At 52.8% G+C, this 18,248-nt stretch overlaps 1 protein-coding gene and 1 long non-coding RNA gene across 3 annotated transcripts in view; one reads left to right on the top strand and one right to left on the bottom strand.

Annotated features, from left to right (window-relative positions):
• Positions 1 to 13,040: 13,040 nt before the first annotated feature.
• LOC309859208 lies at positions 13,041 to 15,320 on the top strand. The gene is made up of 2 exons (XR_014308614.1): positions 13,041 to 13,778; positions 14,512 to 15,320. It is a non-coding gene; the product is annotated as an uncharacterized lncRNA (long non-coding RNA).
• The window catches only part of ASAP1 (ArfGAP with SH3 domain, ankyrin repeat and PH domain 1), a 351,004-nt gene continuing 347,965 nt past the window's right edge, over positions 15,210 to 18,248 (bottom strand). For both annotated transcript variants that reach the window (XM_082719724.1, XM_082719725.1), the window contains one exon: positions 15,210 to 17,864. In XM_082719724.1, the coding sequence (XP_082575850.1) occupies positions 17,790 to 17,864 (75 nt within the window). In that variant the 3' untranslated portion in view covers positions 15,210 to 17,789. The remainder of the gene's footprint in view (positions 17,865 to 18,248) is intronic.

Below are 18,248 nucleotides of genomic sequence, written 5' to 3'. Positions count from 1 at the left end.
CCTCCCCCACTACTCACCCATGCTCGCTCTCTTTCTTTCTTAAAAAAAAAAAAAAAGAAGAAGAAGGACCTAGAATAGTGTCTGGTGCATAAAAGGCCTGTCCAAGGGCTGGCTGAATGTATCTTTACTTTTACCACATCCACATATAAATGCACTTATAAAATGAGGTGAAATAGTGTTTTCCATGTTTTTAAACTTTACGTAAATGGTAACCTTGTACAAAGCCTTCTGTAATGTGGGATTTGTTTGTTTGTTTGTTTTAGTTCCTATGGCATTTTTCAAGATGTCCCGGTATGGATGCTAGGATTCTCATCCTTCCCACTTTACTGCTATGGTCTGCACGTGTCTTGGCTCCTCTGGTTTCTCCATCTTCCATGTGGTGTGGAAGGCTTCTGCCTCACCTGGAAAGCTCGCTTCCTCGCCCAGGCCTCTTTGGACCTGGGTCTAGAATATTCTCTGCCTCCCCAAGGATCCCCCCTTTGGCCTGCACCAGGTCAAGCCTCACCCCCACCCTCACCTCTGGCTCTTCCTGAAGCCCTGGCTGTGTCTGGGATGTCTTTCACATCTGCCGGTGTGCTGGCCGGCTCTACTTCCGTTTTCCATGGGACTGTATTTCAGAGGCTCAGCACTTCCTACATTTGAAAGGATTTCCATAGCCACGGTCTCCTGTGATGTCACTTAACAATTCTGGGATGAAGGTAAGTCATGTGCCCTTCACACATGAGGAAATGGATTCACAGAAAGGTTGAGTGACTTGTAGAAGGTCACACAGCATGTTAGAGATGAAATCACTACGAAAGCCCAGCTCTCCAGACTCTCAATTTTATGTTCTTCTTAAAAATTTTTATTATAGGGGTGCCTGGGTTGTTCGGTCGGTTGGGCATCTGCCTTCAGCTCTGGTCATGATCTTGGAGTCCTGGGATCAAGCCCCTCATGGACCCTCTGCTCAGTTCAGAGCCTGCCTCTCCCTCTCTCTCTGCCTTTCGCTCCCCCTGCCTATGCTCTACACCACCTCCCTAAATAAATGAATAAATAAATCTTAAATTTTATTATTATTATTATTATTATAGGGGCGCCGAGGTGGCTGAGTTGGTTAAGCATCTACCTTTGGCTGGGGTCATAATCTCGGAGTACTGGGATGGAGTCCCGCATCCGGCTCTGCTCAGCGGAGAACCTGCTTCTCCCTTTCTGCCCTTTCCCATCCATCCCGTGGTCTCTCTCTCCCTCTTTCAAATAAAATTTATACAAATTTTTTATTATAAAATTAATTTCACATAATGTTCATGACACTGGAGTTTTACCATTAATCCTATTCTAGAGATGACAAATTAAGATTTCCTTATAGCATGGTCCTAGAGCTCCTCGAATCAGGAGCTTCTGGAGGAGTTGCTGAAAATACAGATTTTTGGCCTCACCCCCACATATTCTAGTTTGCTAGGACGGGTTGGGCCCTGGAACCTGCGTGTCGATGACCTTTGCTGAGTGGATCCGAGGCATGCGCAGTTTGAGAAACGCGGCTCCACCACAAGCCCCCCCCCCCCCAGCAGCACCTGGGCGAGGCCCACCGCAGGTGCTGGCGCTGAGGTGGGCACGTCACCTGTGAGGGTCACGGTGGTCGAGCGCTGCTCCAGTGGCTGCTACGAAGACCTTACCATTGCCCAGAGCTTCAGAGCTTACAGAGGGATTTTACACGTATTTTCCTTTTTTTCTTTTAGTTTATCAGAGAAGGTATTTTTTGAGGGCTATTATGGGGCTCACAGGATTTCCCCCAAAGCCACAGAATTGGGGTTGGTGACTGCGGAGCTGAGAGCCTTGTCCAGAACACAGTTCTAGATGGACAGTTTGGCTGAGTACAGAGCTCGTGGACCGAGATGGTTTCTCTCGGACTGTTGACGTCAAGGCTCCACGGTCCTCCGTTGAGCCTCAAGCCCCTGACTGCCAAGGTGAGGCAGGCGCCATGACTGCCATCTGACAGAAGACAAAATGGGAGCCGGAGTCAAGTGGCGCACCCAAAGCCATTGGTTTAGTAGCAGAAGCTGGACTTGAACCTGGTGTCCAGGCTGTAAGCCCGTGGTTAACCCCACTGCTGCTACCAAAAGTCACTCTCGAAAATTCACCCTTTGGATACCTAGTCACCAAGTCACTGGGTGACCACAGGGACTTGCCAGTAGGGATCACCAGGAGGAAGAGACTTTCCAGGTAAAAGCAGATTTGGGGGAAACGTCTCACCAAATGGGGGTAAGGACTGGATCTATTCTCCGGCTTTAAAATACCTGGGGCGGGGGCGGTAAAGACAAAGCACACAGGAAAAAATACTGTTCGGGGCCCCTGCGTGGCTCAGTTTGCTCAGGGCTCTGACTCTGGGTCCAGCTCAGGTCATGATCTTGTGATTCTGGGATTGATCCCGGTGTCCTCCCCCTCCCCTCCCCCTCCCCTCTCCCTCCCCCCCTTCCCTGTCCCTCCCCCCTCTCTGGGCTCCGAGCTCAGCAGGGAGCCTGAATCATAAGCCTGAAACAGATTTTTATTTTTCGGGTAGACAAAAGTTCACTTTAAACCTCATCGAGGGAAACAAAGCAAGTCTCTAAGGGACCCTGGGATTACCAAGTGACCCTAGTCTCCATCAGATGCTTGTGTTAGATGCTCTACGTGGCCCCTATCGGATTCTACTTTACTAATGAATTTTCCGTTTCCTCCCACTGAACGTAAACTTCCAGAAGCTGGGGATCTTGTTTCTCGGACTCCTGAGCATGCAGAACGGGGCCCGGCCCTAGCAGGTGCACCGTTACTAGTCCTCGGAAGGACTCAGAAAGCAGAAGACCTGCCTCAGCCCCAGGCTGTGAGGCTGGCCAGCTGGGCTTTCCACGAGAATCCCATACACTTTCTGAGACACCTCTGACGGAAATTTCATTTAAAAAAAAAAAAAAAAAAAAAGGGCAAATGAAGGAGAAAGCCAAGCAAAGTGGCCAAATAAAGTTGAGCATGATGTGGGGAGGCCCTCCTGACTACCACGTCTGTCCAGGAAAGGAAAACATTTGGGTGTTCATTTCTTTACAGTGGTGAACGAGCTTCAGCCTGAAGACGCAGAGATCGCCTGTCTGTCCCGGCACCTCCTCCCTCCCAGAGATGCCCTTTCCTCTTCTTGCCACCAGTCGGGGGGCATGTCACACTCCTCCTTCCACGGCCAACCTTCCCACATGCTCTGTCCTATCCCCATATTTTGCCAGGATTCCATTGGATCTTTCTCTTCCTTGCTTCTTTCTCTCTTTCCTTCCTTCCTTTTCTTGGGAGGAGGAGATGGGACAGGGAAACCCTGTGCCACCTACGGAGCCATGGCCGCCTTCCTTCTGTGAGATGACCATTACCCCAAGTTTGCCCTTACTCATTGCATGTCTATAGACAATATACAGAATTTTGTAGATTTTTAATTTTTTTTTTAAAGATTTTATTTATTTATTTGACAGAAAGAGATCACAAGTAGGCAGAGAGGCAGGCAGAGAGAGAGGAGGAAACAGGCTCTCCACGGAGCAGAGAGCCGGATGTGGGGCTCAATCCCAGGACCCTGGGATCATGACCCAAGCCGAAGGCAGAGGCTTTAACCCACTGAGCCACCCAGGCGCCCCTAGATTTTTAATTTTTTAAATTTTTTAAAGATTTTATTTATTTATTTGACAGACAGAGATCACAAGTAGGCAGAGAGGCAGGCAGAGAGAGAGGAGGAAGCAGGCTCCCTGCTGAGCAGAGAGCCCGATGTGGAGCTCGATCCCAGGACTCGGGGGTCATGACCTGAGCCGAAGGCAGAGACTTTAATCCACTGAGCCACCCAGGCGCCTCCGAATTTTGTAGATTTTTAAAATGACATATTCATGTTGTATGACTCCTTCCACACCTTTCTTTTTTGCTCAGCGCTCTTCATGTGGCTACATGTAGCCCTGGTATGTTCATGGGGTGATTCACAGAGGTTCATTACCACCACGTGAAAACCGGAGAATCTTTCTGTCTCTCCAGCCCTCTCTTCCCCTCCCCCTTCCGTTGCCCTGCAAGCTTCAGGAGAATGGGTGTTTTCTAGGCATGAGAAGAGCACCTAGAAAATCCAGGTAATTCGTTCCAACCATTTATCAAGACGTCCTAACTGTTCCACTGTGCAAAGTGACCACAGTTGTTTTGTCTATTCTTCTGCAGGTGACATCTGCATTATTCCAATATTTTGCTCTTTCAGACAGGGCTTTTGCAGGATTTTCTCTACCCTGTCTCCTTGTGCTCATGTAGGAGAGAATCTCATTTGTTCCCGAGAGTGAAGCAGCTGGGTCATAGGTAGATACACATAGCTTCAAACCTATTAAAACGATGACATGCTTTGCAAAGGGGTTGTGCCAAGACTCGTCTCCAAAAGCTTATTATATATTTTATATGTAATATATAGAATATAGATTTTATTTTTTATTTTTTAAAGTTTATTTATTTTTTGTATTTAAGTACTCTCTATACCCAGCATGGGGCTCCAACTCACAATCCCGAGATAAAAAATTGCACGTTTTTCTGACAGAGTTAGCCAGGCACCCCTGTATTATACATATAAAAAGCTACAGACTTATAGTTCTGACCTCAGAACGATGGCATTCAAATCTCTCTAGGATTTTTCCACACGTAAACCGTGTACGTATGGAGATCTTTGTCTTCTGACATGTGGGACAATTTCCACCTGCTTTTTGACAGCTGTTAGTGCTCTGTTGTTAGGATGCACCTTAACTTTGTGAATTAGCCTCCTGCTGGTGGGTGTTAGCTTACGCTCGGAAAACGCCATGTATTAAGCATGTTTGCACGTTCTGTAGTTCTTTCTGTGGCTCCGTGTTTTATTGGGTGGATGTACCAGAATTAACTAGTCACGTGTGTTTTTGTGATCACAGAATGGTATACTACTTGTATTTTTCTTGGGGAAGATTCCCAAGAGTTGGAATTTTGGCCAGCGCATTAGTATTTTTGGTGCCTCTTATGTCTTGCGAACAGGATAATTATAATTTAGGCCGCGGCCCTCCCCGAAACGACTTTATGTAAGCACAGTCCGCATTTGTTTCGTTGACTCCGTCCTGAGTGTCCAATGGGCGTGATCGGTGGTGATTTTGTTCGGCATCCCAGGGCCCTGGCACACAGTAGGTTACACAGTAAATGCTCGTTGAGAGACAGGACGGCCATCAGGAAGAGACCTTGATGCCATTCCGGGAAGATGGGCACACAGGCACTAGGAGAGGTTGCCTGTTACTGGAAGGAGTAAGCTGGGATTCCTGGGGGCCTCCCTGCGGTCCATTCCGGGCTGGGGAGTGTGGGTGGGGAACCTGCCAAGCGCAGAGCCAGGGGAGAGCCCCGCCCACTGGCCGCAGGTGGGAAAGCTGCCGGGTATGGGAACCGATCATATCGCAGACACGCAATCACCGTGGTTGGAGGAAGCCCCCTTACCCTCCCCCCCAACCGTCCTGGGGCGCTGCCTCGCCTAGACCGGCTATGCTCCAGCTGCGTGACTTGGGGGACATTGTTTGAGCTCTCCGTGATGGGATACAGCACCTCCCCCGCCCCACACCACCACCCGAGAGGTGTCCGTGCCCGTATTCCTGGGAGCTGTAAGTAGGTGACCTCATGTGGCCAAAGGGACAGTGCAGATGTCATTACATTTTTTGAGATCAGGAGATGGTCCTGGATAATCGGCGCAGGCCCAACGTCATCACGATGTAATTATACGAGAAAATTGAGTGAGAAAATGGAGATGTGCATCGAACCGCACACTTGGAAGATGGAGGAGGCCCCCCCGTCAGAGAAGGGCGGGCAGCCTCTACTCACCAGACAAACCAGGGAGGGGGAGCCTCCCTTGGTCTCCAGAAGGGACGTAGCTCCACCAGCACCTTGATTTTAGACTCCTGACATCCAGAGCAGTGGGGGATTAAGTTTGCGTTGTTGTAAACTGTGAGTCTGGTCATTTGTTTTGGCAGCAGTAGGAAATTAGGCCCATGGAGACCCAGTGGCCTCATCTGTAAAGTGGAAATAATAATAGAACTTATGTTATATACTTTCTTTGAGGCTAAAACACACTACGATATTTTAAGTGTTTAGAAGGCTGTGTGGCAAAGAGGACGTTCTGAATGAACCTGGGGGCAAGTGGCCTGACCTCCCGGGGCCAGCGATACCCAGGCACAGGGAGGGCTCCTCCTGAGGGCACATGTGGGATCCCACTGCCACCCCCTCCTTGGCAGGTGCCTGAAGGCTCGAGGTCAGACAGTCCCTGGAAGGGGCCAGGACAGGTACCTCTCTGCAGCTGGGGGAGCTCAGCATCCTGAAGCTCTGGCCCACGTCCCCAGGGCACCAGAAGGGAAGCTAGCTGGGCCTCGTGGGAGTCAAGGCCCAGCCTCGGGGGCCCCCCTGCCGTACATCCTCCCAGCAGAGCAGCCGGAAGGCAAGGGGGAAAACCATCTCATCTACCAGAACAGGGATCTACTGGGCTTACAGCTTATCGCACAAGCCCATACACATGCACACACGTATTCACACACACTCACACACATGCACACACACAAGAACTGTCTCAGAAATTTATTTCTCTTTACTTCTATTCCCCCAGGGGCTGGGCATTCCAAGATCGAGACACCAGCAAATTTGCTGTCTGGTGGAGGGTCTGCTTCAGGAGAGGGTTTGCTGCTTGCTGTGTCCTCAGGGAGTGGAAGGGGTGAGGGAGTGAGGGGCCCTGACCCCATTCAGGAAGGCTTCACCCTCACGACCTCATCATCTCCCAAAGGCCCTGCCTCCACATACCCTTACACTGGGAGGTAGGATCTCAGTATATGAATTTTGAAGGGACACCATCATAGCAAGAACACACATGGCCACATATGCACACACACAAGCAAGCACACACACACAAACCTGCTCCCTGGAGTGCCAGGACAGGCAACGCTGTGTTACTCCCTGTTTTGTTTTTTAAGATTTTATTTGTTTCTTTGACAGACAGAGATCACAAGTAGGCAGAGAGGCAGGCGGAGAGAGAGAGGAAGGGAAGCAGGCTCCCTGCTGAGCAGAGAGCCCAAGGTGGGGCTCCATCCCAGGACCCTGAGATCATGACCTGAGCTGAAGGCAGAGGCTTAACCCACCAAGCCACCCAGGCGCCTCCTACTCCCTGCTTTCGAGATGAAGGAGCTAAAATGTAGGGGCGCCTGGTGGCTCAGTGGGTTAAAGCCTCTGCTTTTGGCTTGGGTCATGATCCCAGGGTCCTGGGATCGAGCCCCACACCCTGGGGCCCACACCCTTGGATCGAGCCCCACGTCCGGCTCTCTGCTCCGCAGGGAGCCTGCTTCCCCCTCCACCTCTGCCTGCCTCTCTGCCTACTTGTGATCTCTGTCTGTCAAATAAATAAATAAAATCTTAAAAAAAAAAAAAAAGAAGCTAAAATGTAGAAGGGAAAAGGCTTGCTCCTTCATGGTCCATCCCACTGGGCAGAGCCAAGCAAGGACAGGACCCGAGCCCCAGCCTAGTGCTGGAGAGCAGTGGTGATGGGGGTGCTTCCTATTCTCCCCCGACCCCTGCCGCCTCTCCTCATTCCACACAGGCTTGAGCAGAGTTGCTTTCATCATAGTGCCATTTGGTTAGTGGATTTGATTTCTGGAGTCGGGACTCAGTTGTTTTGCGTATCTTCTACCATGCCGGACGGAAAGACCACCACTTGTGTCATTCTTTTCTCAGCATCGTTTTGGTGGGATGGCTCAGGTTTTTCTTTTTCTTTTTTTTTTTTTTTTAAGATTTTATTTATTTATCAGAGAGAGAGAGGGAGAGAGAGCGAGCACAGGCACACAGAATGGCAGGCAGAGGCAGAGGGAGAAGCAGGCTCCCTGCTGAGCAAGGAGCCCGATGTGGGACTCGATCCCAGGACGCTGGGATCATGACCTGAGCCGAAGGCAGCTGCTTAACCAACTGAGCCACCCAGGCGTCCCTCAGGTTTTTCTTTTTAAAGAGGGGGCCCGTGATGTGCTCACCGCAATGGGGAGCATGAATTGGGTAGATACAGCCCGAGCCTCGCAGCACCTTCCTGTCTGGGCAGCAGCCTGCACCCTGGAGCCACTGGGCAACCCCAGGTCCTGGCGAGCGGACCAGGGCAGGGGACCTGCTCGGGCTGGATTCCGAGGTACAGGCCCGGCCCCAGGGCACTTCCATCCACACTTTCATAGTCACATCACCTGGGTGGATCTGCTCCAAGTGCAGAATCCGGGACCCCGCCAGCTCCACCCTGGCCCCGCAGACGCAGCAGCCCGAGGCTGAGGTGCAGGCCTCGCCTTTCTACAGTGCAAGCCTGAGACCTGCAGGGGAGGGTGCAGGGGAAAGCAGGCACGCAGGAGGCAGGAGGCAGGGGTGCGGCGGCAGAGGCAAGGGGAGCATCACGGGACCTGCTCTCTGCTTGGTTCCTGGATGGCCTCTTGTCTGTTGGGGCGTCGTGGGGGACCGGGGAGCAGGTCTGAGCCTCGCAGGAAGTCTGCCCCGCGGGGAAGCTTCTCCAGCAGAGGTGATGTGTGCTGTGAGCTCAGCACTTCCCAGCCTGACTCACAGAAGGGAGTGACCGTGCTGGGCAGGGCCCGAGGGGGCCCCATGAGGAACTGCTACGAGAGTTTCATTTTTATTTTTAAACTCACCGCCTGACCTTCAGCGGTGGGTCAGTCACCCCGAAGGAGAGCTGTCCGGGAAAGGAAGTCTGGCTTCAGAACCACCTGCCCCGCTCCGCCAGGCCACCAGGCCACCTGGCTTCTCGGGTGCCTTGGCTGAGGGCACCGGCAGGGCGGCAGGGCGCAGATGCCAGGACCGAGGCTCCCGGGTGCAGGGGGGGCTCGGGGGTCCCCCAATATGGGGTGGAACTGGTGCTGTGGGGGAGACTGGAAAACTCTTACCAGGGCCAGAGGGTTTCGTCATGAAAGGCGAGCAGAAGAACACTTTCTTGGTTTTCAGTTGTTGGTCAAGTTCTTAGGGGCCCACAAAGCTGGGAAACTCTCCTGTTTGCCCTGATGTAGTAAGAAGACAAAGCCAAAGCAGGGACATTTAGCTTTCATTGTTCCCCGCAGCCCCACGATGTATCAGGTTCAAGCTTCCTCTCCCCAAAGCAGTAGGAGCCGTGAAGAATGACCAGGAAGTAGAGGGTGAGGCGGCTGAGCCAGGCCTTCCGGCGTAAACAGCCGGGGAGGGAGGGGGTTATCGCTTATGGAGCCCCTCACTGATGCCAGACCAGATGCCGGTCTTACGTTTTATGAAAAAAGTATTTATCAAAGTGAAAGGTACACATCCTGGAGTCATTCAGGAGGGCCTACTGCGCGATGTCCCAAGTTGTCTGTTCTCTGTCCATTTCGAGGACAGCAGTGGTGTCCACGCTTCATGGACAAACGGAGGGCTGAGGGCGGGCTCACGGGCCCACATTCGCTCAGCTGTGAGGGAGACATGTGGCCTCACACCCAAGGCCAGAGGTTCCACAGCCCACATCTCTGCTTCCAGGGGCCATGGAAATGCTTTGTTTAGCCTGAACAAGTCTTACCAGAGAAACACCCAAGGTCACCTCACATGTTCAGGTTCTTTGGCCGGCTTGGAAGGCTTTAAGAGTTTATGATTCCAGAAGGTCCCGTCTTCTTGAAGACCTGTTCGTTTCTAAGAGTGGACAGAAAAGACCACCCACAGAAGGGGAGAAGAGTTTTGCAAGTTATCTGTTTGGAAGGGATTTGTCTCTAGGATATATAAAGAACTCCTATAACTCAGTAACAACCACATTCTAAAACAGGCAAAGGTTCTCCATAACCATTTCTATAGAAGAGTCACCCGTGGCCAGTAGGTACGTGAAGAGATGTCCCATGGCGTTCGGCATCAGGGAAACGCAGGTCAACACCACAGAGAGATGCCGCTCCACACCCGCGTGGCAAGCCGTGATACCAAAGGCAGATAATAAAGTGTTGTCAAGGATGTGGAGAAACTGGAACCGGCGTGCCCCGCTGGCGGGGACGTGAAATGGCACCGCCACCCTGGAAAGGTCTGGCATCTCCTCGGACGGTCACCCACCGCGTGACCCAGGCCCCAGCAATTCAGCTCCTGGTGGACGTGCGAGAGGCAGGAGGGCACACGTGGACACAAGCCCCGACACACGGATGTTCACAGAGGCCTGACTCGTAATAGTCACACCAGGCGAAACAGCCCAAATGCTCCTCGCTGGATGAACACAACGAAGCCTGTCCCCAGGGGAGTCTGACCTGGCGCTAAAGAGAAAGAAAGTGCTGATGTGTGTGACGACGTGGATGAACCCGGAAGACACTACGCTGAGTAAAAGACGCCGGTCAGAGAGGACCACGCACTCTGTGATTCCGCTGATAGGAAACGTCTACAAGAGACACATCTATAAAGACGGCGAAGTACGTTCGTGATTCTCAAGGGCGGGTGGGAAATGTGGGGGTGGCTGTACAACTCCGAGAATACACTAAAACCCCCTGAAGTGTATATTTTAAATGGGTGAATTATATGGTATGTGAATTATACTGAAATAAAGCTATTACATGTTTAAAAAAAAAAGAGTAGGGAAGTGGGGAGGTAGGAGACAGGTGTCACGGCAGAGTGCCCGGGAGGCGGCTGGCTCATAAGGGGCTTGCCCTGGTCAGTCCTTGGGCTCACCTCTGCTTTCTAGGAGACTTTACTTTTTACTGTATTATTTTTTAAAGATTCATTGATTTACTTACTGGAGAGGGAGCGAGAGAGGGAGAGCGTGCAGGAGGAGGGGCAGAGGCAGAAGGAGAGGGAGAACCTCAAGCAGATCCCTGGTGAGCGCAGAGCCCGACGCGGAGCTCGATCCCACAACCATGAGATCACGACCTGACGGGACATTAAGAGTCGACGCTTAACCGACGGAGCCACCCCAGTGCCCCAGACCTTTTATTTATTTATTTATTTTTAACTTTTGTTGAAGTATGACCCGTGGGCTGCTGGCGCTGACTCAATCCGGCTTGCAAGGATGGACTGTTGGCCTCTTTTCCCAATGTGGCACTTAGTGACAACACGTTAGTAGTCAGTGATCAGCCGTGTTAGAAATATTTACACCACAGGGATGGGGGAAATGCTAAGAGAAGGGCTTTTAAAGATAAACTTTTTGAGGGCTGGCTGCACCTTCGTCAGCACGCCACTTAGCATCACACGTGCAGGGACACGCGCGTATCGGAAGCCAACAGCTCGGTGAATGTCACCAACTGAGAAAACGTGTGTGAACAGCACCCGAGGGAAGAACAGAATGGGATCTGCACCCCGAAGTCTGCTGGGTTCTTCAGGCTCCCCGTCGGGCCGCGCTGGTTCGGACCCCCACCCCCCACAACCGGTATGGTTTGTATGTTAGGTGGACCCGAAGTTGGATCCTTTCAGGGTGTGGCTTCTTGCCCTCAACACGGGACGCTGATCCGCTGTTTGGACTGTGCTCGTCCTCATCCCGCCTTGCCGCGGACCCTTAGTAAACACATCCATTGTACTGTTGATGGGCAGGTTCTAGGTTTCTACTGTGATAACTAATCCTGCTGTCGACTGTTCTTTAGGCCAGCATGTGCACCCATTTCTCCCAGGGCATCTACGGGTCCCTGCGGTGGCACGTTCAGCCTTCGTAGACAGATTCTCAGCCAACTTCACTTTCGCTCTGATTTTCCTCCTCCTGCCCGATTCCCTTGTCTTCCCCTTTCCTTGCAAGCTGGCTCCCCACCCCAGCATCTTCCACTTGGGCACAGACCAGACAAGGCCTTGGCTTTTGGTGCGAAAGCGAACCCCAGGCCCCGGGCTCCAGTCCGGAAGGGCAAGTGGGAAAGCCTGGGTGTGTTCGCTGCTCTATTACCTCTAGGGCTTGCTTTCTAGCCCTGTACACCGAGGTCTGGATCGGGCAGCCGTTGCCTGGTGTCCGGAGGTGGAGCCGGCCAGGGGAGTCCTGGTGTCTGAGCTTGCTAAGTGGTCCCAGCTGAGCAGGAACTAAGCTTGCACATTCGGACAATGCATTCTTGTGAATCTTTGTTCCGCAGCTTAGTGCACCATAAAAAGAGGGCCATTGTCAAGCCGCCTGTTTACTGGGTGGGAGTCAGCAATATGCAGGGAAGTGGGCAGAGCGAATGTGGCTCAGAGGCTCCCTGGCCTGGGCCTGGCTGGGGCGGGTGCTCCCCATGCCTTTAATCGGAAGGTGCTCCCCGTGCTCACAAGACCCGCCCCCTTCAACAGCAGGTGCTTTTGCTGGGTTTCCTGTGTTCACTCATTCAAGGAATACTCAGCAGTCACCAACAGCATGTCAAGCATGGCATAAATCCGTGTTTCTGATTTCTCACCTGTTACTGGGGAAAGTGAGGTTTCTTTCTCTCTCTTTTTAAAGATATTACTTATTTGAGAGAGAGTGACCCAGGGAGAGAGCATAATAAGCAGGTGGAGGAGCAGACTCTCTGCCGAGCGAGGAGCCCAATGTGGGGCTCGATCCCAGGACCCCGACATCAGGACCTGAGCTGAAGGCAGATGCTTATTCACTGAGCCACCCAGAGGCCCCAAAAGTGAGGTTTCAAGTTGTTGTTGTTGAGGGGCTGAGAGGGCCTGGAGTCCCCCCGCCGGCAGTGCATGGGAATCCTCGGGGGATGCCGGCTGGCTGCAGACTCCTGGGCTCCCCGGAGACTTAGAACGACAGACTGAATCTCCGAGGTCAGGGCCCTGCAGTCTGACTTTCACGCTGAGGCTCCCCTGATGATGCCAGCACAAACCTGAAAACCTGGCCCTTGTGGGTGTCCAGGCCAGCGTGCAGATGGCACATTTGCGATCTGCTTGGACCTATAAAGAAGAATCTAGGATTCTGTCCACAGAAGCGTGAGGCCCAGCAAGTCTTCTCCCCAGGCGGTTGTCTTCTCCCGGGGCGGTTTTGCAGAAGGTCAAAGTTTTGGCCTCTGAGCCTCAGACTAGGGTTTGCTGTGTGGTAAGATTTTTGCAAAACAGCTGTGTTTATCTGAACTTTAATTCCTGTTTTCAGGAGCTGGTGTTTCAGTGTTAGCACAGGGGGCTGCTGTGCTCACAGATGCACAGTGGCTTGTGCACGGCTGTCTCACTGGACACTTCGTGCGTGCACCGGGACCTCTGCGTGCAGTCGGACCTCTGGCTCTCCTGGCAGAGCAGCTCAAGGAACACTCCCTGGAGGACCCTCTGAATGGCAAACTCCATTACATTTCATGGTTCACACCTTCCCGGATGGGCTAACCTACCCACGGAAGGCTGGCGCAGGCTGGCAGGGCTCCAGTTTCCCTTCAAAAAGGGCAGCCAGAGAACACAAGAGTAACACAGAGGCAGCGTGGGTCATGGCTGGTGGCCACATGGGCCCTAACCTCTGGGTTTGAGTCTGGCTCTGGCCTTCACTGGCAACTTGACTTCTGGCAAGTTATGATGGGATCTGCCCGAGCCACAGCCTGCTGGACAGTAAAGCGGGGAGCGCCTGGAGCGGCTTCCGAGTGCTGTGGAACGAGGACTGTCCTGCTGCCAGGGCCCCCGTGCGGGTGAGCCGTCCCTATGCAGGTCGGGGCACCCAGGACTCTGGGGGGGCCCTGCTGCAGCTGTGCCTGGGTACGCTTCCCACCAGTGGGGGCCGGGGGGCAAAGTGATTGGTGCTTCTTCAGCTCCCCTCCCCACAGGTTCCTCAGGGACAGAGTACGGGGTTCCTCCCTGCAACCACAGGCCTGGTCTCCTCTTGATGCAAAGAGCATGTTTGGGGAACTTACATGCTCTGCTGTTTAAGGGTAAGGTCACCTCCTGTGCAGCCCAGGCTGGGGCTGGGGACGCTGGGCTGAATGTGCCCCGCTGGGGGAGGGGACACAGTGTCAGCTGAGGCTCACTGCAGAGGTGAGCCCCGCAGCTGGGAATTCTGAAAGTCCTGCAGACCCGGGGAAGTAAGATGCCTTCTGGCAGGGATGAGAACACATGGCGCGGGGAGAGGAGTAGGAGAGGTCCAATGGGTCTCTCTCTGCCACTCACCCCTGCCACACACACGTACACACACGTGTTCCGGGAGAGGCCAGGGAGTGGGACAGGGGAGGGAAGGCTCTTGCGGAGGCCACAGGGACATGGGCTCAGAGTGCCCTTGAGCAAGGCACCTCAGCTCTGTGAAGGCATGGGCCTCAAGAGGGGACTGAATGCACACACAGGAAACGGGCTCATCAACCGTCTAGCATTCGAAGGACTGAAGGCTGGGAGGTCCGACGTTCCTCTGGTTTCTAGCATCACCGGGGGAGGGCCGTCCGGGGCTCCCCACATTCTGGAGGGGCTGCTTCTGAAGCGGGGCAACTCTGTTCACTTCAGACAGACACCGTCCAGGTTTAAAATAACAGAGAACCAATGTAACCGTTGTAACACTGTGATTAGAGAGAGAGTGGCTGCCCCTTTGCCTGAATTATCCAGGTAACTCCATCAGCCTGTCCCAGAACTATCCCGAGAATCACTGGTTTCTATGCCAAAGCCCGTTTTCCCTGGCAGCGTGCTCTGTAGAGTTTATCTGGTCTAGGTGTATGCACAAGCACTAAAGTCTACCAGGGTTCTCGAAAGGAAACAGAAGGAAAGCCGAACACTCGAGTCTTCCACGTTGTAGCTTCAGGCGGCTTTCTACCTCCGCTCCTCCGGCTGGAACTTCGCAGTGCAACCAGGAACTATCCGAGCACAGCCTTGGGGGCCAGAACCACTTGTGTGGACTCCGGACTTGGTCACACCAGCCCACGGCACCTCCTACATGACAGTGAACACCCCTGAGCCCCCTTTTTGGGCTCTGTAAAGCGGAGAGGTGCATGCACGTTTCTTGCTGTCTTGAGGGCGAGAAGAGACCATGTAGGCCCAGTGCCTGGCCCTGGGTCTCCTCACAGGCAGTGCCGGGAGCAGCAGCTACAGGAAAAGAAGGAACCGCCCAGCAGCCCGAGGGCTGGGCATCGTCCTCCCTCTTCAGGTGCGGTGGGTGCATGGAGGCGGGAGTGGGAACGGGGGGACCCCCAAATGCTGAGCTCTTATGTTTTGTAAGCTGAGGCAAGCGATGGACATTTATGTATCCAGAGTGAGCTCGGACAGAGGAGCCGGACTGACCTCTGTCATCCACCCCCAGACCCCCAAAGCCCAGCCAAGTGGAGTCTTGACTCTCTCCAAGTGGAACATAGTGGACAGCTCACAAAATGGCTTGATTTCAGATGTTTGGGATCAACCGAGAATATGTTTATTTAAAAGCAATTTAAATATTTAAAAAAGTAGAAATTAACACATACAGTACTGAGAAATGGTCACATTAAATACATGTGAAACGACAAGCGTACTGATGTCTGGTGGTAACATCCAGGTGAGGGTTTGGAATTTGCCTCGTGGCACTATGGGATTCCTACACGACATGTAGAGATTCTAGGCAATAAAAAAATAAATAGCAATTGCTGTTCAACAGTAAAATAAGACACAGACTATTTGCAGAATGTAACTTTCCCTTCTGGGGGAAAAAAAGAACTAATTAACTATTTTTTTTTTTTCATAAGGTTCCATACCTTCAAAATACTATATCATGTACAAAACTGCAGATTTGCAGTGGCTCACTGAGTTTAAGAACAGTATCAGATTCACACTCGACCAAGATCCCCAAAGGCATTCCTACCTGGCTTTCCTATGTCCCACAGTAAGCTGGATTAGGGGGATCTCAAATTCCTCAGGGAAAACAACAACAAAACCAGAGGTGGGGGAGAAGGTATTAAAAAAATGCATTTGTGTAAGTGGTCTCAAAAGAAGAAAAAGAACAGACAATGACTCCACGTAATTTTAGACATCGAGGTTTTGAGTTTTTTAGAAAACCAGTTTATTTTGATATCAGCTGAAAATACTGTAGGCCACAGAAACAAATAGTTCTTTAATGCAACTAAAAATGTGTACTTGAATGAACCAGGACTCTAGGTCACTTCGGATGGCGACTTCCTGTCCCGACACCAGTGCGGCCAGTAAGCAGGGCTGCACTCGCCCGGCCGCCTGCCACCACCACTCTCGCCTTCTGTGTGGGGCTCTTGGGGTACCCCCCTGCCCAACCACCCCACCCTGGGCGGCAACTGCTTCAACTCACTTTCCAGGAACAGCTGAGAAGTTGTGTTGCAGGTCTGTCATGCAAGTTTTACTTATTAGGTGGTTATTCCAAGTTTTCGTAGTACTCACTTAAGCAGAACTAAATGGATACTCACTGAGCACGGAGACTCTATTAAGGAGGGCTTTTCCTAGGGGTTCGGTGGGATGTTGTGCTTCTGTGAAATGAACCTTTCTCTCTTACTGCCGAGGTCAAGGGCTTAGTAGGATTAGCTTTCTGTGTGGCGGCCCACAGAGCCGTGTAAGCGAATGTGACACCAGAAGGCCCCGGGGGTCTTGGAATCAAGAGGGCAGCCCTGCTGCGCAGGGAGGGCAGCTGTGTTCTTGGCAAAGTCCGGGGCCGGCGTTCTAGCGGTCAGACAGACGGATGGGGCCCGGACGGGCGGACACGGAGGGAGACCCGCTCACAGCGCCTGGCTGAGAACTGGCCTGACCATCACGCGTCCACGGCACCGAGTGTGAGGCTGGCAGGCTCGCCGGCGACGGGGGCAGAGCTGGGAGCGCGGAGCGAGGAGAGGTGGCGTCAGCACCGGGATTCTGCGGCAGCGGAACGGCGTGAGGGGCCGACGTTCAAATTCCGTCATCTTCGCGAACCATCTTGTCACGCATTTGAACTGATCAAGGAAAAAACTAAGAAAATAATTTAAATTGATGTGTTCGGGGCTTTAACACAGGCGAAGGACGCTAATCAGAAGAGGAGATGGAACTTCACGCTCTGAGAAAGCCGAATGACTGGTTAGAAACAGATATTGTTGCGATCTTGTAATTTCTGCTTTAATGGCGATCAAGTTAAAAAATGTACAGTTCCACTTGTCCATACTATTCCTTTATAAAAGGCAGATTTCGGGTAAGCTTCTAAATGCATGCATAATGTAGAGGCTAATGCTTCCTGGCGGTCCTCAGTTCCTGAAAGTTGAGCTTCTTCAGGTGTGTTCTAAGCTTTTGTCAAAATAGTCGTGAAGGATATGTTATTTTTGCATAATGAGGTAATATCTCAGGGGCGGGCACGCCTCACCAGAAGACCTTATACACCCACCTGGCCTAACTGCGCGAGGCTGCGGGACCGGAAAATGCCACCAAAGGGGTCGGGTCGGCGAATATTTTGCTGAAGGAATAACACTTACACTGAACCGAGCACTTCTCTGTAATAAACACCAACGTCGGTTTTTGTAGCTGTAAACTGTGTACACAGATCAGCTACAGGCTGGTCTGTCCTGGACTAGAAGTCTCGCCTGGAGAACAGAGCCCACCTCTCTGCTACTGTCGCGTTTGCAGTAACACAGCTGAGAACACTGTTGCGTTAGGAACACAGAGTCGATTCCCTGCCTTTCCACGGTTGCTGGAGACCACTCTTATTGGCAAAGCCAGCAGTTCCGAGATTCCTGGTTTCGTCTGTCTGCCGGGAAAGCAGCACAGAGGTGGGCGTGCTAGGTGGCCAGGGGGGCGGACCAGTACGGCGCGCCGGGTCCCAGGGCCCCCGACACCGGCGAGCGCAGACGCCCCCCGGGTATTTACAGCACACACCACGGCCCTCCTGAGGTGGCGCTTCCGGAGTCTCTCTTCTGTAACAGCAGCTATATACACACGTGTGCACGGGGTTACGTGGAGGCAGCGGTCTCACATGACGATGTGGACAATCTTAATTAAGGTTCTGCTTTTTGCTAGTCGGACAGGATGTGAACAAAGGACACCGGAAAGACCCCCTTCCTTTCAGGCTGTCCTTCAATGTGCCCAATCTGTAGGGAGAAGAGAGAGTTGTCAGGTTGGAGGCAGCCGGCAGCTGCCCAGTGACAAGCCCTGTGGCTCACAGTCCCCGTGGACTCAGCCCACAGGCCTGGGGTGGAAGGCGCGGACCCTCCCCCGCCCTCTGGGGGACCACACACAATCGCAGAACAACAACAGAAGGTGCGGCCCACTCCACGCACATGTGGCCGCCCCGTGAGGACGCCCTTCCTGGGACCCTCGTCTTATACCCGGGGTGTCCATGGCGCGCCCCCCAACCAGGTGGAGAGCCTGCCCGTGGTCTCCCACAGGCTGCAGACTCGAGTCCGTGCTCGTCACCCAGGGCACAACTGTCTCTCCGCTGAGCGACCTCGGACAGGCCTTGCGGGCCTCTTGTC

This window comes from Mustela nivalis (assembly GCF_964662115.1).
Source record: "Mustela nivalis genome assembly, chromosome: 2".
In the NCBI taxonomy this organism is placed as follows: domain Eukaryota; kingdom Metazoa; phylum Chordata; class Mammalia; order Carnivora; family Mustelidae; genus Mustela; species Mustela nivalis.
Note: the sequence above shows the minus strand (reverse complement) of the source record. Positions and strands in the feature narration are given on the sequence as shown.